Raw genomic sequence first — 24,967 nt, forward strand, 5'->3', positions numbered from 1 at the left:
TTTTGTTTTACTTGTTTTACAAATGTTCAGCATAATGTGCCCCCCTGTTCCATCACCCCCACCCATCCCCCTGTCAACTCTGTGTGTGTGTGTGTGTGTGTACGTGTGTGCGTGTGTATGTGTTTGTGTGTTTGTGTTTGTGTGTGTGTGTGTGTGTGTATGTGTGTGTGTGTGCGTGTGCGTGTGCGTGTGTGTGTGTCCATCCACTGGCCCGCTTTGGCAAAAACTGAAGCAGACATGGAGGCAGTATGAGAATGTGTGTGAGTGAGAGAGAGGTGGAGTGGGTGGAAAGGGAGGAGGGAGGGAGAGTGGAAGAGGGAGGGATCAGCGAGGGAGGCAGCCCCAGCCCAGCCACAGTGGGAGGACTATCCCATGCCAGGACTTGTGTCTGCGGCAGCACCTAGCAGCCTTCACTGACTGAAGGAAGTGTGTTGGGGGTTGAGTGGAGCAGACCAGTGCAGCAGTTCAGGAACAGAGTAGGGCTTCCATTTTAACAAGGCCAACAGAAGCCAACAGCCAGTAGTAGGAGTCAGCTGCAACAGCCTGGGAGGGAGCAGCAGTGGGGGCGGCAAAGCCGGACAAAGTGAGCTCACAGAAGTGCCTCTGATCACCCTGCAACCGCATTCCAGCACAGGAGAATGAGCCAGTCAGCCTCCTCTAAGCCTGTGTGACGGGACCTAAACTAAACCTCATCTTCTCTTCTCTTCTTTGCCTGGACATTATCACCCTCCTCTTTTTCAGCAGTGTCTGACTGACAAGGGATTTCAAAGGAAGAGGGAGAATAAAAGTTCCTATTTTCAGTTTTGAAACGGTAAGGTTTGGAGTTTTAAGTAGTTTGTAGTGTTTTACTTGCAGGGGAGATGGTTTTTGTGTTGTGCTAGTACTTCAAATCAGTTCTTGAGTAGTTTCATGCAGTCTGGTGATGTTATCAATGCTTCTCTCTTTATCCTGTGGTTCAAGCACATTGCATTCAGTGGAATTCATTCAAAATATAAAATGGGGGCATTGCTTAGTCTTTATTTACTTTGGCTCTGTGCCCTACTTGTGAGTGTGTGTGTGTGTGTCTGTCTGTGTGTGTATGTGTGTGTCAGCGAGGGGACGGGGGGGAGAGGGGGATGGGGGGGGACCATGCGGAATTCTGAAGAGAGAGAAGGGGGTCATTCAAACTCAACATGCAGTGTGGGTGTGATTTCTTTGAATGATACAGTGAGTGTTGTTAATTAAAAAACCATGATCTCTTCATCAAGCTTTGGCTGCAGCTTTTCACACAGTGAGAGAATCACGCCACTGTGAATGTCCTACTGGTTAAGCTTTCTTTTGTATTGGTTTGGTACTCCATGATAGTTGGGGCTTTGCTGTGCTGGAGACCTTTCAGAGCTAGCATAGTCCTCAATGAGTCTGCAGCATTTCTTTTTTCATTTCATTTTTTACAAAATTTGTTGAATGGCTGGTCTGCTGGGAGGAAGAAAAGATGGAAAGAGAAAGAGAGATATACATATTCTTCAAGCCACAGCTGCTGTGTGGTATTCCAGGCCTCGGGGCTGCACTTTTTAGGCAGCCATTGTTGATGACATGTACAAGAGTCCCTCTTACCTCACATTGGCTACACCCTCCTCCTTACCTGTCTAGATATCTCCATTTCTCTCCTTCCTGTAGCTATCTATCTTTAAAACAAACAGAAGAAAAGCTCTACTGCACCATGAACACACACATAAGAACACACACATACAGATAATGTTTAATAACTACAATAGGAACTGTGAGACAAGTGTAGAAAGAACACAGAAAACATGGGAGTTCAATTCTCTTCTCTGTCTCTCTCTCTCCTTTGATAAAAGAGAGATTACAAAGAGCTAGCTGAGAGACAGATGGATAGGACCCTGATAATGTGGTTTGGAAGAAGGCTAGTGTGTGTGTACAGTAAGCCAAGTAGAAAAAGGCATTCTGTTCTTCACAGGGCAGGGACTGACTGTAGGGCTGAGGGCTGCTGGGGCAGTATAGTGTCACAGAAAGGAGCAGCTAGCCGCACAGCACACATATGTAAGCCATTAGCCAGAGTGAAGAGAGGGAGAGCACTGAGAGAGAGAGAAAACGGGAGGGTAATCCATTTTGGAACGCATTCCTCTATGACCTTGGGAACGAAGGTGGTAATTAGGTGGTGCTTTAGGAGGCTGGTGGGTGCTGCTGCTGCACACAGATTCAGCCAGAGGCAGGGAAGCAGCTCGCTTTCATTTCCCTTCAAAACATCCTGTGAAAATGAGACACAACTATATGATTGAGTTCCAGAATTGCTAAATAAACAGCATTAAAAATATCCCCTTTTCTCCAGTTCCCCCTCCTGCTGCTTTTACAGATTCCACCGTTTTGTTTATTTCGGCCCTTCGGTGTTGAATGGGCCTCAAAGCCACAGCGTAAATGCATCGAGCGAGACAGGAAACAGGCAGAACAAACTATGGCCTCTTCTCCCCAAAGCCACTTCATCCATCCAGCCTATTATGTTGTTGTGGGAGATGTTATCCTCCCTGACTGTTTAAAGTGTGCTGCTGCTGCTGCTTCTATTCATGCCAGGTATAAGAGCATGCATGGTGCTCTGTCTGACTGACTGATGGGAATTAGGGTGGGTTATTAGATGGTGTCCAGATTTGAATGCTAAATACCTTCAGGAGCCCACAGTCTATGCAAACTAGCAGTAGCACTGAGAAGTGATATACTGCACCACAAGCAAAGAACATGCAGTGTTGAGGTGAAGAGTTGAACCTCAGCCATACAAAACTAAAGCGCAGGCTCAGCTATTCCAACCTTCCATATTGTGTGTGTCCACTCCCTATAAAATAGAGTTGGACAAGAAAGACACAAAGACAACATTGGCAACAATATAAGAATTCCAATGCTCCATTGAACTCATATGCTTGTTTGCAGAGGCCTTAACTCTGTGACCCAAAGCCAGCGGAGATCCTACAAGTACTAAAAGGTGAAAGGACGGGTTGCAAATGACATATGACAAGGGCCTATTAAAAAACATTCCACCTTAGCAGTCTCCCCATAAGCAGCCGGACTTCCTGAAACGTTTAAAAACATGTCTGGTGTGGCTGAGGGTCGAAGATGAATGTTTCCCTGGCTGCCGAACCAAGCACACTGACTCCCAGAGAGACAGTAGGCTATGTGTGGCTGGTTTTTACATTGGTCCACAGCACGACCATGTCCTCCCATGCTGGGCTCTACTGAGCCATATCCCTCCCTTGCAGAAATATCAAATTTAGTTGACTTAGCTTTCATCCTTCATTCCACTATTCATAAATGGAAGTATGGCACATCCGACTTAATACCATATTAACTTTAGGTCCTGATGGAGAGGCTGACTCTACTTTATTGACCATAGATTTGGGTTTTGGCAATGTTTGGTTCAGAGAGAACTGGGAGGTTTCTTTTCTGGAGTGTAAAGTTGGTGGAGATCCATCTGCTCTCCTTTTCACCACTGGAACATATTTTGGTTTAATGTGACCATGGTGAATTCTCATCTAACCCAATAATGGACTGCACTGCCACAAACTGTCAGTCATGAACCAAGGCCAGCCAATAGGAACACTTCTACATTTGATGTTTTGAGTCATGGAATGGAACTTACCACGAGCCAGCCAAGGGGTGATTGTTGGCCATCACATGTTGGCAATATATCCTAAGAAAGTAATAGTGTGGTGAACCTACATCCAATAAGGAATATTGGCTATTCCTGAGCAGTCAAATGATTGAGTAGATGGTGGCTATTTGATGCCAACCACTATCCCATTGATCTTTAAATCATGGACTTTGTTCACTACATTCTTTCCCTGTTCAATACCTCCCGTATTTATTGACTGATCTACTGGTCCATTGAAATATGCCCAATTTAGTAAGACATGGCTATTATTGTAGTTATTGATCTGGTTTCTGGCCAGACACTGCTGGTGAAATAGTACCTGCTTGGTAAGTCAGGACATATGAATGATATTTACCAATAAAACTATGATTAGGACTTCTAAAGATGGCCAGCTGTGGTAGTAAGCACTGTGGACTTTATGGCTGCAGAGTGAGTTTTATCCCCTCCGTGTGGCTTAAGACACTGTCTTTAAAGGATTATACTGCTTCCCTCACCTTAAGCTGTTTCATGTGCTGCTCCTTTTCCCTCTACACCAAGGACTCCCTCTCTCGGTTTTTCCATTCCTTTAACAGCCATAGTTTATGCTCGTTTCACTTCTCTTGAGTTTCATCCACATCTAATGCTTCATTTCAATATCCATCCATATATATGTTTTTTTTTAACAAATCACTCTCACAGTCACACATACACACAGTCTCCACTCCATCATGATCACCCGAATGTGCCTTTCGTGGAAAACGTAACTGAGGATTCTGAAGACGTGTAGCAACCGGACTAATAACATACAAACAAAACTTGGATGTCTTAATTGGACTTTGTTGCTGTCGTCCAATCCTATGATCCCAATTGGATGACTTTATTATTTGTGACAGGCCAGAATGCTGAGTTTTTGTCAACCGTTGTCACCAACATGTGCTAAAAAATGAAAACAACCATGATGTCACTGTTCACATGATTGGGCCACGTTTCCATCCTCTGAGGCTGACCAACATTGATTACTAGTTGGTGGATTTTATCCTCAGCATATCAACAGCGCTCAGTGTTTCCTCTGCGTAGGCTGTCACTGTGAATAAGAATGTGTTCTTAACTGACTTGCCTAATTAAATAAAGGTTCCATTTCCCGGCAATTTAAGATGGAATATTCCATGCAGTGTCAACTACAGCCAGGTGAGAGGTGTAGTTTCCAGGACTGATCAGGGCTGGGTATCAATAATCTGAGATGCTACCTCTCTTCGCCTCAGACCTCTCCTTCATGATGACTGAAAGAAAGGAAACCATTGGAGACTATTGAGACGCAGTCCCAGGCCTCACAGTGCTGAGTGATCTATATACATCTAAGCCTCGCTGACAGCGCCCACGCACCACAGCCCAGCCAGCATTTATCCATACCTCCAGGGGCTGTGTCAGCCAGGGGTTCCCGAGTAGACACACCTAAATCCCCTAGAATCCTTACCTACACTAGTATACCTGTTTCAGCTTGTTCTCTATGAAGCCTGCTGCTGGCAACCTACTTTTCAAACACCACTCTGCTTAGCCTAGGCCTACGCCTTCTCATCCGCCATTACTCTACTGTCTACTCCCAGTCATTGTGCCATGGGTGGGCTGTGCTTTCCGATCCTTAGCTCGGCTGCCTGGGACGGTTGTTTTGCCCTTGTGGCCGAGCGCCATGCCCTGAACCAGGAACAAAAGCACTCCTTGTAAATTAAAGAGCAATGATCTGTAGTGCATGTTGGGGCAAGTCACTGCTGTTTTCCTGACATGACTGATGAGAGACAGAATGGGACTATGGGAGAGAAAGGTTTAGTTGAAAGGAACTACCGCAGTGTAGAGTATGTCTGGATGATTTATAGTGATATGTGATTGAGTATAAAATGATGGAGTTTTAGGATTACATGAAATAGATGAGTGGGTTTCCCTAACTTGTTTAAAATATCTGTGCTCATATTGGAATGTAGATTTGTCATCAGGTATACTCTGAAATATGTTTTGATGTATCTAATAATAAAAAAAAGTAGGATAGTTTTTATGAAATAATTAAATGTCAATATAATGTAGGCCTACCCTCCATAGAGCTTCGTGGGATGAGGAAGACTTTGCCCACATTGATTCTATCAAATACCTTATCAAGGGCCGACTATCAAACACAGACTTTAACCTCAAACAGACTTTCAACTCAAACAGGCTTTAACCACAGCGTTTTGAATAACTTTATTAAGTACAGTGAAATGTCTTTCTATACCCAAAATAAAGTTATCAATATCAATGTAGTTCTAAAAGTAACATAAAGTACAACAAAAACACATATACAGGGTCAGTTCCAATAGCATATTTACAATGTGCAGGGATACTGGAGTGATAGAGGTAGATACAGTACTGTATGTAAAGGGGTAAGTTGACTAGGCATCAAGATATATGGCAAACAGAGTAGCATCAGTGTATATTATGTTTGTGTGTGAGTGTGTGTGCGTGTGTGTAGAGTCAGTATAAATGTTATTTGTGTGAGCAAATTAAGTGTGTGTTTGGGTGCATTTGCGTGTGTGTGTTTGTGTGTATGTGTGTGTGTGTTTGTGTGTTGGAGTGTCAGTGTGCGTGAGTGTGTAGAGTCCTTTGAGTGTGCATAGAGTCAGTGCAAAAAAATGTAAAAAATACAAGGGTCAACTCAGGTAGTCCATGTAGCCATTTCGTTCTCTATTTGGCAATCTTATGGCTTGGGGATTGAAGGTAAAGTACTAGAGGTTACCCATCTCCTCTCTCTGAAACTATGCTCTGACACTTTCTTAAACACAGTCCAGTCCAATCTCCCTCTCACCTAGTCCCCTCCGCCACTGAAAACACAACCCTCAAATGTTGGCCAGTCAACCTTTTCATACATTTCTAGACAGTTTTTCCTGCAGCTTCCGGAGAAAATGGACATACCCTGCTATTACACTAACTGCAGACCCTTGTGACACCCCCTACATACACACACACACACACACACACACACACACACACACACACACACACACACACACACACATGCACACACACACACACACACACACACACACACACACACACACACACACACACACACACACACACACACACACACACACACGCACACACACACACACACACACACACACACACGCACACACGCACACACGGCCCCTTTTCATTCTTCTCCGAGGGGTTTAAGCCCCTGGGTGCAGTGGTCCACGGCCCCCTGGTTTTATGGTCCTGGCCCCTTTCTCCAGAGTCCTTCAAAGTGTTTGCCTTTAGCCTGCAGTCACTTCAGACTTGATTACAGTTTTTAACAATCACTTTGGCACTAATTTCAGAACCTTGTGGTCCTTTTTCAAAACTCTAGACACAAAACTCAAAACGGCCATCACTTGTAACACAGGCTGTCCAATGTTAAAAACATTGCATTGTGCATTCATATCTTTAAAGAAACCTTGCACTTGCAGAATCATCGGTTAAAATAACTAATTTTTCATGAAATACCATAGGAACATTAATTTAGATCACCCACACACAAGATACCTATAGTTTCACTGTGTAGTTGTTCATACAATCATTAAATATTGTAGTACAAAATATGTGATACATGTTTCATGATGCTACTACACGTAAATGCATCACTGTAAAAGGACTAGTAGAGAGAATACTACAGACAGAGTGGAATCATTTAATAAAATATTACATTATTACATTTAACCATGCTTGCACCATTTGAGCATGGTGGAACCTGACATTATCCCACACAATGACATAGGTCATTCTATCAGCTCTACAGACCTGATTTAGCTCATCAAAGACGGTTACATTCAAACAGCGAATCATGTGGCTGCCTGCAACTCAATATATAGAGTATATAGAGTAGAGAGCTCTAGATGTTGTTCGACCAAACATTAGAACGGGCAAGATGCGTAATCTAAGCAACTTTGACCGTGGTATGATTGTTGATGCCACACATGGTGATTCCAGCATCTCAGAAACAGCTGCCTTCCTGGGAATTTTATGCACTAGAGTCTCTAGAGTTTACAGAGAATGGTGTGATAAACAAAACACATTCAGTGAGCGGCAGTTCTGTGGACAAAACCACCTTGTTCATGAGAGAGGTCAGAAGAAAATGTCCAGACTCATTCAAGCTAACAGAAAGGCCACAAACGCTCAAATAACAGCTGTTTAAAACAGTGGTGTGCAGAAGGGCATCTCTTAACGTACAATACCGTGAATAATTCAGGCTGTTGTGGAGGCAAAAGTACTAGATGGGTGTACCTAATAAAGTGGCCGGTTAGTGTACAGTAATGTCAAATCTGAAAACATGGTCTGGAAAAGTGGTACATGTGACCATAGAAACAGTGTCTGATAAAGAATGATGATGAAATATTACATCCATAGATAATGTAGTCCAATTGGTTCATCTTCCACGGTAATTGGTGTCAATGGATCTCGTTATCCTGAAACCTTCATGATCTAAACATGGAATATCGTTTGTCAGTTTCCGTAAAACTATGCATTAAGAGTAACGCAACAGTTACTTATCATTTTGAACAGTTGTATCAATTGATAGTTAGATCATTGTAATGGAATGAATAGACTGTCATCTCAGATGTAATGTGTGAATTGCATTTTGAAATGGTGACACTTTGATGTTAAGTAGTGTCATTTTGAACAGGTGGTTTTAGTTCAATGAACAAGTGATCTTAGCTTTATTGGTATTGTATCCAAGCAATTAGAAAGAGAGTTAAAGCTTTGAAAAATGTGCATTTTGATCATTGGTTGTGCATTTATGTCTAGAGTTTTGAAAAATGACATCAAGGTTCCGAAAACAGTGCCAAAGTGATTGTAAAAAACTGTAACAGGCACATTCAGATCTTTTCACTGTTAATCACAACAAACAATCAGGTGACCGGACTGAAACACGACATTTCGATTCAATCCCTTTGTCGTTGGGAGTGTGTGGTGTTAGGGTCGGAGCAGAAATACATTCCAAGCTGACTATTTGTGGTCATCCTGTTGGTCTAGATTAGATAGAGGTCAGGCATGCAATAAACTGACACGTAGATATTGAGAGTTTTGTTGTTTCGTAATTCTATCTCTACACAGCCATGCCAAAGCTATCCCTCCGTGGTAACTAACGTGAAATCAATACTGATCTGAGTGTGTTGTGAATTTATGAAATTTCCTTCGGTTTGATTCCTTACGTTGATTCTCGTTGTTACTGAGATTATAAAACTGATAGAATGACCTACAAATAAAACATGATTCTGATGTGAAAATGATTCCTAGAAGAATTCACGCTGGGATTTGTATTGTGGTATTTTGGATGGATTATCTTCGTAGGGGCGCCAGTTAACTGCCTGCCTGTTGTTTAAAGAATCACTTCCCTATTTCCCAGCTGACAGGAAAGACAGAGCACTAGGCCAAAACACAGATCACAGATGGATAGATAAGAGATGTGTGGATGAGTGGGGGAAGCCTCTCTCTCCCGCTCTCTTTCTCTCTCCCCAGCAGATACACAGGAAGTTCATGACCATGAGGTCACAGGAACAAGCCATATTTCAGGACTACACAGCACACGACTGGTTTAAACTGGAAGACAACGGAGTTTTCATGTTTTTTTGTTGTTTCATTGTTGCTGTCTGTCTTGTTTTTACTGTGCGAACTTGAGAATGATCAGTTGGTGACTATTTCCTTGTTTTCATATTCAAAAGTAGTTACTTTTTCCATGGGGTAAATGGAAATTAGGAATACAACTAAAGTGAACATAGAAGTGGAAATAGTGTTTCATCATCATCTGCAGTAACCTATCATGAGGCATAATGGCAGTCAGTGTGGCACCTGTGCAGACAGACAGTTAAATGTAAACATATGTCCTCCTTTGTCATACAATCTACAGTAGGCCTGTGTTCCTATTGTAAAGGTATCAGTGGGGTGGCAGAGCACAATGGCTGACACCAAGGACTTTGCTCATCAAACATTGACTAGAGTGAAAACATGCATCCTGTCAATGGGCAGAGGAAAGTGTGTTGCAGGCCCTGAGGCATCTCTCTCTCTCTCTCTCTCTCTCTCTCTCTCTCTCCTTCCCTCCCTCCCAACAGGAAGAAGACCCAGATGTGAGAATGGATGAGGGATACGAACTTGACCTGACCTACGTGACTGAGCGCATCATTGCCGTGTCCTTCCCTCGGACATGCTCAGAAGAGATCTACCTCCACAACCTGAAGGATGTCACACGGATGCTCAAGTCCAAGCACGCAGATAACTACCTGGTCAGTTAACACTACTCTCGTGCATGTGTCTCACACCATTCTTCATCTCACTTGTAGTGCATAGACTATTGAGAGTTGTAGTTTGCTTTGTTTATTTGGTTTAAAGTGTGACTGTTATTCACCCTATGTCATTGTCTCATTGACACATTTTGTGGTTTCTAGAGAAGTGATGTTGACAGGACAAGAGCCTACTTTAACCTCAGCTCAACCATTTAGTGTGGAGCGCTGTGAAGCTTTCTTTAGTTCATATGGGAAAGAGGAAGTGAAAACGGTTGAAACAGTTACTTTTTAATAAGATAGTTATAAAAGGCATATAATAAAATTGCAACACAAATGTATGTATTCATGCGTACATATCTCTTTTCTTTCTAGATTATCAACCTGTCGGAGAAGAGACATGATCTCTCTAAAATGAACCCTAAGGTAAAGCAACCATACTGTGTTTTTCCAAATGTGCAACATAAACAAAACATAGGGCAAGACACGAGGTGCTGAAGAGATACAGGTATCAACAAGCTGCAGAATGACTCGGCTGTATTTGCTATAGCTAAATCAATGGATATAAGTGGCAACATGGATCTCAACCGTATGTGTTTGAACAACTGTCTAACGAGATAACCCTTTGATTTAGAAAGGCTGTCTCTAGGATTTCTGGAGACTCTGTGCGTGCTAAATAGATTGTTTAGGTTGTATAGAGGTTTTATTGATTAGAACTATCTATAACAGAGTGTGTGCGACCTACCTTGTGTTTGCAGACTCTGGACACGGGCTGGCCTGACCTGCATGCCCCTCCTCTGGATAAGATCTGTACAATTTGTAAGGCCATGGAAGGCTGGCTCAACGCTGACCCTCTGCACGTGGTGGTCATACACTGCAGGGTGAGCAGCATCCTCATCACTCTGTCATCACCCTCTCACCATCTCCCAGTTATTTTCTTCTGGCCAAAGATCACTTGTCTCACCTTATCATATAAAGTCATTGTCCAGTAAAAAATCGAACTTTTTTAAAATTCTGTTAACTCATACCCAAATAATGTTGTTGACTTGTCTCATACTATTTGTGGTCAAAGCATACATTTGAGCAAAAAACACTGGTCAAACAGACCATTTCCAATGTACAATCAGCTGTGAACTCGCATTAATATTTTTAATGACCGGTATACGCCCACACCATTCTATAGTTGGGGTATGCCCACACCATTCTATAGTTGGGGTATGCCCACACCATTCTATAGTTGGGGTATGCCCACACCATTCTATAGTTGGGGTATGCCCACACCATTCTATAGTTGGGGTATGCCCACACCATTCTATAGTTGGGGTATGCCCACACCATTCTATAGTTGGGGTATGCCCACACCATTCTATAGTTGGGGTATGCCCACACCATTCTATAGTTGGGGTATGCCCACACCATTCTATAGTTGGGGTATGCCCACACCATTCCAACACAGGGAGCATTCAGCAGAAGGTACTACCGGTTGGCGAGTGGGGTCATGGTAATGGTTCCGGGGAGTTAAAAAAATATTTATTGTTTATTTATAATCTAATAACACTACCTGGTACTGTTGCAAATGATTATGCCTAAGCATTGGCACACAAATATGAATGAATTTGACATCTTGTCTCTTGTCTTGTATTTCAGGGTGGGAAAAGCAGAATTGGAGTGGTCATCTCATCGTTTGTGATTTTCACTGACATATCTGCCAGGTAACTGCTGCAAAAAATGGCATCTCAAGTAGCTTTTTATCAATAGTTTCATTTATTGAGGTTTAGCATTGTGAAATATGACTTCACTCTAACCAAAATATCTGACCTCAGGAGAGAGTGAGTAGCACTGATTGAATGTTTGGGTCCAAACTCCTTGTCAACTCCAACCAAATGTCTCAGATAAATATAGGCCTAGAAACAAAGATAATCTATTTCACTGTCTGACCACTACTGGTCCACTCAGCCCTTTCACTGAATTCCACAGTCATTCAGAACTTGAGTCAAACAATCAATACATATGGTTGTGGGATCAAAGGCAAGCCACAAGTCATGAGTCACGCGTACAGAATTACACACTCTAAATCAACATGGACAATACTAGACAGTTGTGACAGTCAGCTTATGACAGAAACGGACGTTTATCACAAAGGTCAATGTAATTTTCTCTGAATGGACCTGGAAATTAATTTAGCAATTAAATATGAGTTTCAGTAAGGCACTTGAGTAGAAAATAATTTCCCCTCAAGCACATGCAGTTCCTGTAAGTGGATAAAGTTACACAAACAAAGATGAAAGTCATTTACACTCTGAAAGGATATCCAGAGCAGCTGCAACTCAGCTAATCCCTAAAGCCAAGAACCGACTGCAAACATTTAGCGAGAAAGTGGTTCATAAGGTGAAGGGAAGTGCTGTGTGTGTTTGTGTGTGTAGGTGTGTGTCTCATGGAGATCCTTTGTGCAAACAGCCCCCGTGTGATATGGGTACACATTGGCCCAGGCCTGGCTGGAGAGGGGAGAGAGAGGCTGATAAAGAGGGAAGGGGAGAGAGAGAGCAGAACAGAAAAAGAGTGAGGACGGTGAGGGGAGGAAAGAAAGTGAGGGGGAAGAAGAAGAGAGGCAGAGAGAGGCAGGGAGATTTAGAGGGAGATATATGGTGGGAGAGGGAGAGAGAGGCAGAGAGAGGCAGGGAGATTTAGAGGGAGATATATGGTGGGAGAGGGAGAGAGAGGCAGAGAGAGGCAGGGAGATTTAGAGGGAGATATATGGTGGGAGAGGGAGAGACAGATGAGGAAGAGAAAAAAAGACAGAGAGAGAGCCCTCTAGTGAAAAGCCCCCAGCGCCGGTTGGTTTGAGGCCTGTTGGTACAGCAGTAACTGGGTACACACTCTGACCTCTTTCTCCTCTCCTCCTCTCCTTTTTGTTTACTCTGGATTGTCTTCCTCTCTGGTTACTTTCTCTCTTCATCGCTGTCAGTGTGTGCATGCTCACATTTGTGTGTGTGCGCATGTGTGTGTGCGTGTGCATGAGTGCGTGTCAGAGAGAAACAGAATATGTATTGAATAAGTGCCAATGTTTGTTTACAGTGTGAGTACCTCCACTCTGTCAGCCAGGAGGGTCTCTGGTATAGGCTGACGACTTACGCTCAGTTCAGTTTAGTTCACTGTTCCCTTTTTTAAAACTAAAGGTCTTAACTAAAGCTTACTTACCATCATTGTCAGGAGTGTTTACCCTGTCAGTGCTTAAACCCTAAACAGTAGAGTAAGTCAGTGTTTAAGCCTAAACAGGAGGAGGGTAAGTCAGTGTTTAAGCCTAAACCATGTCTGTGTCTGTCTCACATAGTGCTGATCAGGCCTTGGACCGCTTTGCAATGAGGAAGTACTATGACGACAAGGTCTCAGCATTGATGACACCTTCTCAGAAAAGGTATGGCCTCTTCTCAGGCACAATATTCATCTCCTCTCTAGTACTGAGGAAATGCTCATTGTGTGATATGGATGGTGAGGTAAAGGTGTTTCCCCACACCCTCCTTCATCTGCCTCCATTCCTCCCCATTCCTCCACACACGCACACACACACACACACACACACACACACACACACACACACACACACACACACACACACACACACACACACACACACACACACACACACACACACACACACACACACACACACACACACACACACACACACACACACACACACACACACACGCGCACATGTTAGGGCAAGTTCAGGTCCCAGTCCCACCAAGACCAATAGAAAACCTACTGCATGTCTTTGTCTTGTTTGTCCATTCCCATAGAAAAGGGCCTGTGATAGTCGCTCCATTGTGTGTAATTGAAACAGAATGGGATCCTGTGGTGACCTGGTGCAATCTAATCCTGCTGCATCACACTGATTCCCTGTGACTCAGTCATGCTGTGGGCGCCTCATAAAGAATATTCCCATCACAAACACACAGGCTCAATGCATCTCAGAGCGGTCCTTTTCCCATGTGTGCTTCAGTAACTGGATTGCAATTGTCATGGATGGACTTATCCATTGATGTCAGGGTTGTAAGTGATCTGTTGTTGTCCACCGTAACCTATATGCAAAGGGGTTTAGTTAGTGAGGATCATCTAGCTAGCTATTGTGTGGATTACTATATCTCTTCTATTCTTTCATGCCAGGTATGTTTGGATCCTGAACAGTCTCCTGGGTGGGTCGATGAAAATGAATGCTTCTCCACTGTTCCTGCATTGCATCATTCTTCATGGGATACCCAACTTCAACCCTGCAGGAGGTAACTGAAAACACTCTTTTGTTCACCTATTGGCCGACTAGGAGATACAAATGCAAATATTCTACTCAGTCAATATAGATGGCAGGACAATCGAAACATGTAGTGTATCTGAGTTTTAAAACGGCTTCTGAAGTTTGTTGTTTCTACTTTGACATTATAGTCATGATTTTCCCTTTCACAAAATGTATTAACCCCTACAAAAATGTCCATTCATTATAATCCACATAATAATGAACATTTCCTGTTGCTGCTGGATTATTTTCCTGCTGTGGCAAACTGCCTCAAGTTAAAATCCTACATCTGCAGAAGCTAAAAGTCTGACAAATAACTACCAATAAAATCCCTATGAGGCTATCTAGATAGAAGTGGGATTCTCAGAGATCTTGCATGCTAAATGAACCTCTCCTTTCACACGGACTGAAGCACACATGCATACACGCACATGCACATATGTAAATACGCACCACAGAATAACTTCTTTATGGTTTGTAGTAAGGGAATCCACACCCATTTTTTTTTACATAAACAAATGTTTTTTTTATACACATTTCAAATCAACAACAAAGGCTTCCCTGAGATGGAACCAGTGACCTAATTTGAGCCGGATACTGACGGAACAGGATCTGGCACCTCTCAAATTTGGACCTTTTTTTCCGAAACCCATTTGCCAGGGTCAGTTCCTCTCTTGGCATGAAAAATAATTGTCACTGTTTGCAATGTGAAAAATTATAATAAAATCAATCAGAGTTATTTCAGTTTGCCTTCTCTGTAATTCTCCTGGCACCTAAAAAATGTAACGCGTAATGTGAAAACATACCTGATATTCTAAGAATTGATTGGTGTTGGGCCGAACCGGGTTTATGGTTTGCGCAACATTGTAATCTGTATAGACCATTGCTGTGGTGAGAGAGAAGCACACCTGTATCTCTCACAGAACTAGAATGACATTCACTTTCTGTGATCTCTCCCTCTCTCTGCTCTGATAGACACGCGCCTGCAATTCTCATCTCTCCAGGATTGCACATTGTTTATTTCCTTTAGAATCATACACTCTTAGCTAAAAAATATGCTATATAGTACCAAAAAGGGTTCTTCGCTGTCCCCATAGGAAAACCCCTTTTTGTTCCAAGTATAATCCTTTTGGTTCCAGGTAGAACCCTTTCCACAGAGGGTTCTACATGGAACCCAAAATAGTTCTACCTGGAACCAAAAGGGTTATCCTATGGGGAAGGCTGAGGAACCCTTTTGGAACCCTTTTTCTGAGTGTAGCTGGAGGAAGGTTGCGGGAGGTAACACAGCACCCCTGATGAATTGAAATACATTTGCCAAAGTTATAGAATTACTGCTGTCTGTTCAGAAAGAAATGAAATCATTCTGAATACCACAGCAGGATTAGACCAATAATTTAGGCGCAGATCAAAAACGTTTAAGCTTTTTTTTAGCCTAGCTGCAGATTGTGTGTAGCCCAATCACAAGGCATGCCTACAGTCAGGAACGTGCGGCAAATCTGTCAGTGAACAGCATGCAGCCAAAACAGGCTTTTTGCAATATTTCAAATAGCCAAACATTGCGGTAAAACACAGGTTTGAAAGCAAATGGATTCTGCTGAAAAGAGAAGAGTATTGTCTGTAGGCTACCAGATATGTGATCAACTTTTAAATAGGCCTATTGAGCGAACAGCATTGTTTTACAAAGTAAAACAAGAAAGACATAGGCTTTTGGCATGAGCGCATCGGCCATCGGCGGTGAGTGAGCTAAAATCAAATCAAATCAAAGTTTATTTGTCACGTGCGCCGAATACAACCTTACAGTGAAATGCTTACATACAGGCTCTAACCAATATTGCAAAAAAGGTATTAGGTGAACAATAGGTAAGTGAAGAAATAAAACAACAGTAAAAAGACAGGCTATATACAGTAGCGAGGCTATAAAAGTATCAAGGCTACATACAGACAGCGGTTAGTCAGGCTGACCGAGGTCGTATGTACATGTAGATATGGTTAAATTGACTATGCATATATGATGACCAGAGAGTAGCAGCAGTGGAAAAGAGGGGTTGGCGGGTGGTGGGTGGTGGGCGGGACACAACAGATAGCCTGGTTAGCCAATGTGCGGGAGCACTGGTTGGTCGGCCCAAATCAAATGTTACTGGTCACATACACATGGTTAGCAGGTGTTATTGCGATTGTAGCGAAATGCTTGTAACGCTGTGCATCATTGGGTGAGTCAGTGAAACTGGAAAGCTGTTTTACACTATAATTTTCTCCCCATATTGTACAATATGTGTGTTTCCACACATACAGGCCTAGGCTATTGATGGATTCAAGACCAGGTTGTTTTTATTGATCTCAGATTCTCAATGTGTGAGGTATTTAAAAAGATTATGCTGAAGTCTCCAGTCATCTTAAACTATGTAAAACGATGTAAAAGGCTACATTTCTCCTGCACCCTCTTCTGCAAGCGCCTCTACTCCACTGCTCTATGCCAGCACGCAAAAGCCATGATATGCATGCAATGCTTTATTATAAATATTCATTTATGTATTAAATATTCATTTCACTTGTTCATAAATATTCATTTATAATAGCACCCCAGGTCAGCCCCTTCTCGGCTCAATTTACAAATGAAGCACTGGATGGAACTACTGGTACAAACCTCTGTTAGAACAGCAGTTGACCACAGTGGAAACATACAGAACATGTTGCATGTGACATGCCTATAGGTTGCTTGAGAGGCTGCCAATGTTTCACGTGCCGCTTACATAGAGATATGCCTAGTAGCATCTTAGAGACTGACAGAATTTGTCAAGTCGCAAATTGTCAGGTCAGATTTCCTGTGCATTCTCTGTAACAGCCCACAAGAAGCTTGAGGGAAAGGATTTATGCCATTTCATTAGCAATACATCTAAGAAATTATGACTAACTGTCACTTGATACCAACATGAATTAATACATGATACAGTATAACATAACATTAATGAATTCATGATGCAGTACATTGATACAATGCCATTTCAAAAGGTAACCTAATCATAACACTTGTTCATTTGGTCCCCATTCTTTCTGCTGAATTCCACTCTTTTCTATTTCTCTTTTTTCAAGTGTGTTGCCCATATCTGAAAGTGTACCAGGGAATGCAAGCTGTCTACTCCTCCGGGGTCTAGTAAGCACACATTTAAACCCCCTACTCCTCAGGGGTTTAGTAAGCACACATTTAAACCCCCTATTCCTCAGGGGTTTAGTAAGCACACATTTAAACCCCCTACTCCTCAGGGGTTTAGTAAGCACACATTTAAACCCCCTATTCCTCAGGGGTTTAGTAAGCACACATTAAACCCCCTACTCCTCAGGGGTTTAGTAAGCACACATTTAAACTCCCTACTCCTCAGGGGTTTAGTAAGCACACATTTTACAATTTAGTTTCACAATAAGTGATACCATTTTCTTTGAAGCATAATTGGTTGTTGTTCTAATTCACTGTCTGTGAGTGTCAGTGATTGGTCATAGAATGTTCTCTCTGATTGGTTGTTTGTCTCTATTACCCAGTCACATTGGGCCTGGGCACAGAGACAGGATATGCATCAGTCTGGAACCTGCTCAGCTGCTAAAGGGAGACATAATGGTAAGAACAACTTCTCATAGCATCACATAACATATGTATTGGAATGTATTGGGTATAACATACAAAAAGAAATATGGAAGTCATGATAGATAACATTAACAGAAGACTTTAAAATGGTAAGAAACATAGCAGATGCCAACAACTGACTTGATAAAGGTCACATGAATAGCCACACAAACTGCTGTTACACCCTGTCTCCCCCTGTCTCTGCAGGTGAAATGTTACCATAAGAGTGATGTCACTTCGGAGCGTGAGGTGATCTTCCGGCTCCAGTTCCACACGGGAGCAGTGCAGGGCTACAACCTGATGTTCGAGAAGGAGGACATGGAGACTGCCAATAAAGGTACACACACACACACACACACACACACACACACACACACACACACACACACACACACACACACACACACACACACACACACACACACACACACACACACACTTGGAAAGGCCTAGAGAATGTCTCTGCTGGACATCATTTTCCTTTATAAAGACCACATATGCAGCATCATTCATTTTTCCGTTGCGTTACAACGTAGCCACACTCACGGCATTCCTTTGTGTTGACTCTGCAGAACCTAGATTTCCTGATTACGGGAAAGTAGAGCTGGTGTTCTCCGAGGGCCCGGAGAAGATCCCAGGTATTTTTCTAAATCCTTAACCCAGTTAGAAAAGCAGGAGGGTTTGAAAACCTCCAGACACATGGTGCTTTCACCACCTAGCTTCCCCCTCGATCCCCCCTCCTTCCCCCTCTTCCTCCTGCCGAGATGAGGATGTGGAATTCCGTAGAGGGGAAATGTAGTGTGAAGTATGTACTGACAGATAGGTAAAACAGCATAGCATGCCCTGCCTCCCAGCCCCACAGGAGGGTGTGTAGGGGTGTGTGTGTGTGTGTGTGTGTGTGTGTGTGTGTGTGTGCGTGCGTGCATGCCTGTGTGAGCTCATGCATGTGTCCGAGCATGTGTGGTCTACACAACTAGTAAAAAGCAACATTCCTTCACCTCTCAGTTGGAAGATGAAAACACTCCGGCCACAAATCACTTCTAGGAAAGAAACACAAAAGGCTTCTTTCCAACAGTGTTCCTCAAAAGTTTAAACCTATAAGATTGCCCCACTGATCCCTTGCGGTTGATTGGACCATATAAGAACCATCTCAGAGTGAATCCTTGGTTTTGATTGGTCTAGGTGCAGAGCGCTGGCAGAACGGGGCAGACGTCAGTGTGGACTACAACACAGCCGACCCTCTGACACGGTGGGACTCCTACCAGAACATCAATGATGGGGAAGGTAACAGCAGTCACTCTGACTTATTTATCCTCATTACAGTGTGGAAGATAAAGCTTACAATCACTCTAACTTACTATCACATGATCCACCATAACTAACAAACAAGTTCATCCAGTTATCAAGCCATATCTGGGTCAGTAGTATAGCATGTCAGTTTCACAAGTTTTATCAGGAATTTATCTGCTTACATTGTCCACTCTGCCATTACTAGGGTGTTTTTTCTGACCAGTAAAATCTCTGGGCCACATGTAGGCTGTCCCTGTCAGGAACAACTCCTTAACCAAGCTCCAGTTTTACCAACACAGGTACACCCAGGTAAAACCAATCAAACCGCATCTGATTCAGTCACTGCTTATTTTTTATAAATGAACAAATGGATAATTCCTTAGAGAGGCCAACCCACTGGGCACAGATGTCAATTCAGCATCTATTCCACATTGGTTCAACATAATTTCTTTGAAATTACATGCCATCAATGTTGATTCAACCAGTCCGTGCCCAGTGGGAAGTGATAACTGCAATATTTTTTCCAGTGAAACAGATCTCTCAGCAACCCTGTAAACAGTACTGCAGAGCTTGACAGATTCATAGTCCTATGCTCTGGTTGGCCCACCTCATTCTGTACTGTATCATATAGGGACCACAGCGTGATTACATTAACACACACACAGTCAGTCGTCACTGGCCTGGTTTATGTGGCAGTGGGACCCATTGCTCATAAGAAAGATTTGCACCAGGGCAAGTTGTATGGAAAACTGCTTTATTTACTATGGCGAACAGAGGATATAAAGGATAGCATATCCTTTTGATGAACCAAAGGCACAGAGATTCTCATACTGCTAAGAATGGCCATGTCAATCTCAGCTTGGGTTAGGGTTAGGAAAATTCTAGTGAGATGTTTCAGTAGGTCTTTTGGGTTGTTATTTGCTAGCGACAGAATAGTGCTGCTACCATAGGGCATACAGCAAGCCAGGGGTCATAGAGAGAACGGGTAGCTCCCCAGAGAATTCTGTTGTTGTTGTTGTATCAAATTAATAGGCATGCTTCAACCAACCCACTCACGCAGGCGGGGGTGTGCTCTCTCTCTCTCTCACACACACACACACACACACACACACACACACACACACACACACACACACACACACACACACACACACACACACACACACACACACACACACACACACACACACACACACACACACAGTCAGGGCGTCCCCTCCTTGCTGTGGTGGTTGCTGCTCTGCCAGATCTCTCTTCTCAACCGCGGAATTCACAACAACCTCCCAGAATAGAGCGATATGGTGGCATTAAACCATGAATCCACCCAGGCCCGTTATACAATAAGCATTTATATATAACACCCATAGAAGCCATTTGATGATAAAGACAATTTGTTATATTGCTTTTTTTTAACTCAACTACACAACTTTTATGTTTGAAGTGTTAGATCAAGAGTCTCTGGGCGCGTAATGAAAGAGCACATTTTTTAAATGAAAATATTAATTAAAGGCATACAACAACAGCCTAAACAAAAAATAAAAGTGTTGCTTTGAGGTATTCCTGTGGAATATTTACGGCCTTGTTTTCTCATGGGAACTCTAGATTGGAGTGGAAAGACTGGGAGCTCTACAGGAATTCAGCAGCTACTTACCAGTCCATTGGCAGCTCCCAGTGTCCCTCTGACTAGCTGACAATCAGTGGGTTAAGGGAAGGAGAAAGTAAATAAATAAAGGTACTCTTGCCATTTTAAAGACTGCTTACCACCTCAGTGTTATGTATGTGGAAAGCCAACATCATTTACTTCAACGGCTTTTTAAATCTAATCTATTTGAAATTTGGGTTGATCTTCTAGTATACCATGGTGCATTGATCTTTAATGAGGGATATAAGAATAGGTCCTTTAGAAACAAAGCCTATTAGATTTCTTTACCAGGATTTTCTTTCCAGGATTTTCTTTTACACAATACTTTACCTCACACAACTTACTGGAAACTGAACTACTCTTTCCTGGGTAAATGTCCTCTCCATCAACAGAAACAAATCCAGCCAGTGTTTGTTTTGTTTTTTAGAAACTCACTTCCCGTGTACATGAATCAGGGGGTGTCCCTGTAATCATTACCAGGTGTGTCAACAACCGCCTTTGAGCCTATTCACAGATAATGCCTAGACCACAGTAGACTTCTCCAGTACTGTGGGCTCCCATCTCTCTCAACTCTGTTTCTGCCTCTAGCTCCCGGTGAGTGAGTCAGTGAGTCAGTGAGTCAGAGTAGAGCCATTTAACAGGCCGGCTGGATTAATGAGGAATGTTTTAGCTGAGGGCTGTCTGGCTGGGCCTCAAACTGGGCCTTAAAGGGAAGATTGCAGAATTAGGTTGCCATTAAACATTCTGATTTGCTTCATCCTTCCAACTAAATGTCCCAATATGACATATCACTTTACATTTGCAATTTACGAGAAATGTATATTTGATCAGAATTTGACTGAAGTTATGTAAGAAAATATTTCAGAAATGTGACATAAAGAGGAGCACTAGCAGGGCGAAACTGTCCACAAGATGGTACAGACCCACATCATGCAGAGTCCTACTATTGTTTTTGAAAAAAATGTTTTGGCACCCTGAATAAAGGGAACATCTGACCATATCCTGTGATTTATTTATTATGTATCATTCTTTATGAAAACACATACAGCTCACGGGCTTTTTTCATAGCCCTTTTACACCCCTGGCTTACCCCTACTAGCTAACCACTGCCTTGAAACACATCACTTATTAGCAGTTCAGCACATCAGCATTTCTCCTACTGTTAGATATTAGACATTGAAAGTCTATAGCCAAACTGGCTAAAACTCTGTTGTTGGCCGATGGTAGCTATAGCTAGCCACATCCTAATCTGAGTGCTACTCAAACATTGGCTACCATGATATCCTGCAAGTTATGATCAATAAAGATCAGCCAGTTTAGCAAAAATAAAGACATACCTTGAAATAAAGAATTACATTAATCCGATTGGAATTTTACAATTTACAATTTAAAACGTATTCTATTAATGGAGTTGCTGTAGCTTTCTTTCTAGCTAGCTTCCATCCCCAAACCCCATGCTAGATCTGTGTGAGTGGGACAGTTCCTTATGCATGGCCAGGTGCACTTACAGTGCATTCGGAAAGTATTCAGACTGCTTGACTTTTTTTTAAATCCCTCAGAAATCTACACACAATACCGCACAATTACAAATCAAAAACTTTTTTTTAAAATCTATTTTAGCAAATGTATTAAAAAAAACGGGAATATCACATTTACACAACTATTCCGACCCTTCACTCAGTACTTTGTTGAAGCACCTTTGGAAGCGATTACAGCCTTGAGTCTTCTTGGGTATGACACTACAAGCTTGGCACACCTGTATTTGGGGAGTTTTCCCATTATTCTCTGCAGATCCTCTCAAGCTCTGTCAGGTTGGATGGGGGGAGCGTTGCTGGACAGCTGTTTTCAGGTCTCTCCAGAGATGTTCAATCGGGTTCAAGTCCGGGCTCTGGCTGGGCCACTCAAGGGGATTCAGAGACTTGTCCCGAAGCCACTCCTGCGTTGTATTGGCTGTGTGCTTAGGGTCATTGTCCTGTTGGAAGATGAACCTTCGCCCCAGTCTGAGGTCCTGAATGCTCTGGAGCAGGTTTTCATCAAGGATCTCTGTACTTTGCTCCGTTCATCTTTCCCTCAATCCTGACTAATCTTGCAGTCTCTGCCTCTGAAAAAAATCCCCACAGCGTGATGCTGCCACCACCATGCTTCACTGTAAAGATGGCGCCAGGTGCCCTCCAGACATGACACTTGGCATTCAGGCCAAAGAGTTCAATCTTTCAGCCAGAGAATCTTGTTTCTCATGGTCTGAGATTCCTTTAGGTGCCTTTTGCCAAACTCCAAGCAGGCTGTCATGGGCCTTTTACTGTAGAGTAGCTTCCGTCTGGCCACTCTACCATAAAGGCCTGATTGGTGGAGTGCTGCAGAGAGGGTTGTCCATCTGGAAGGTTCTCCCATCTCCACAGAGGAACTCTGGAGCTCTGTCAGAGTGACCATTAGGATCTTGGTCAGGGTTCTTGGTCACCCTGACCAAGGCCCTTCTCCCTATTGCTCAGTTTGGCCGGGTGGCTAGCTCTAGGAAGAGTTGGTGGTTCCAAACTTCTTCCATTTAAGAATGATGGAGTCCACTGTTTTCTTGGTGCCCTTCCCTTTTTTGGTACCCTTCCCCATATCTGTGCCTTGACACAATCCTGTCTCTGAGTTCCTTCAACCTCATGGCTTGGTTTTTGCTCTGACATGCACTGTCAACTGTGGGACCTTATACAGACAGGTATTGCCTTTCCAAATCATGTCCATAAGGCTGTAATGTAACAAAATGCTGTAACGTAACAAAATCTGGAAAAAGGTAAGGGGTCTGAATGCTTTCCGAATGCACTGTATATAGTTATCTTGGTTTTTCATAATCTACTAGCAATATAACATGACAAAACTCTTTGGGCACTTTAGTACCTACAGTTGAGGTCGGAAGTTTACATACACCTTAGTCAAATATATTTGAACTCAGTTTTTCACAATTCCTGACATTTAATCCTAGTAAAAATTCCAGGTCTTAGGTCAGTTAGGATAACCACTTTATTTTAAGAATGTGAAATGTCAGAATAATAGTAGAGAGAATTATTTATTTCAGCTTTTATTTCTTTCATCACATTCCCAGTGGGTCAGAAGTTTACATACACTCAATTAGTATTTGGTAGCATTGCCTTTAAATTGTTTCACTTGGGTCAAACGCTTCGGGTAGCCTTCCACAAGCTTCCCACAATAAGTTGGGTGGATTTTGGCCCATTCCTCCTGACAGAGCTGGTGTAACTGAGTTTGTAGGCCTCCTTGCTCGCACACGCTTTTTCAGTTCTCCCCACAAATGTTCTATAGGATTGAGGTCAAGGCTTTGCGATGACCACTCCTTAACATCCTGAGTAATGTCTTGAGATTTTGCTTCAATATATCCACATAATGTATCCATAATATATAATATAATATATCCACATAACAATGGTCATTATGGTCAAACAGTTCTACTTTTCTCAAAAAAGTATGATCTTTGTCCCCATGTGCAGTTGCAAACCATAATCTGGCTTTTTTTATGGCGGTTTTGGAGCAGTGACTTCTTCCTTGCTGAGCGGCCTTTCAGGTTATGTCGATATAGGACTCATTTTACTATGGATATAGATACTTTTGTACCCGTTTCGTCCAGCATCTTCACAAGGTCCTTTGCTGTTGTTCTGGGATTGATTTGCACTTTTCACACCAAAGTACGTTCATCTCTACGAGACAGAATGCTTCGCCTTCCTGAGTGGTATGATGACTGCGTGGTCCCTACTTGCGTACTATTGTTTGACCAGATAAACGTGGTACCTTCAGGCATTTCGAAATTGCTCCCAAGGATGAAACAGACTTGTGGAGGTTTACAATTATTTTTATGAGGTCTTGACTGATTTCTTTTGATTTTCCCATGATGTCAAGCAAAGAGGCACTGAGTTCGAAGGTAGGCCTTGAAATACATCCACAGGTACACCTCCAATTGACTCAAATTATGTCAATTAGCCTCTCAGAGGCATCTAAAGACATGACATCATTTTCTGAAATTTTCCAAGCAGTTTAAAAGCACAGTCAACTTAGTGTATGTAAACTTCTGACCCACTGGAATTGTAATACAGTGAATTATAAGTGAAATAATCTGCCTGTAAACAATTGTTGGAAAAATGACTTGTGTCATGCACAAAGTAGATGTCCCAACCGACTTGCCAAAACTACAGTTTGTTAACAAGAAATTTGTGGAGTGGTTGAAAAACGAGTTTTA

The 24,967-nt window shown here is 42.6% G+C and overlaps 1 protein-coding gene across 1 annotated transcript in view; it reads left to right on the top strand.

The window, feature by feature from the left end:
* Positions 1–384: 384 nt before the first annotated feature.
* The window catches only part of LOC112260575 (tensin-3), a 65,777-nt gene continuing 41,194 nt past the window's right edge, over positions 385–24,967 (top strand). The window contains 12 exon segments of the mRNA XM_024435800.2: positions 385–811; positions 9,730–9,900; positions 10,273–10,323; positions 10,656–10,778; positions 11,545–11,609; positions 13,229–13,312; positions 14,065–14,177; positions 17,279–17,339; positions 17,723–17,798; positions 18,012–18,141; positions 18,377–18,442; positions 18,987–19,088. Of these exon segments, the coding sequence (XP_024291568.2) occupies positions 9,751–9,900; positions 10,273–10,323; positions 10,656–10,778; positions 11,545–11,609; positions 13,229–13,312; positions 14,065–14,177; positions 17,279–17,339; positions 17,723–17,798; positions 18,012–18,141; positions 18,377–18,442; positions 18,987–19,088 (1,021 nt within the window). The 5' untranslated portion in view covers positions 385–811; positions 9,730–9,750.

Source organism: Oncorhynchus tshawytscha, linkage group LG10, assembly GCF_018296145.1.
Source record: "Oncorhynchus tshawytscha isolate Ot180627B linkage group LG10, Otsh_v2.0, whole genome shotgun sequence".
Lineage (NCBI taxonomy): Eukaryota > Metazoa > Chordata > Actinopteri > Salmoniformes > Salmonidae > Oncorhynchus > Oncorhynchus tshawytscha.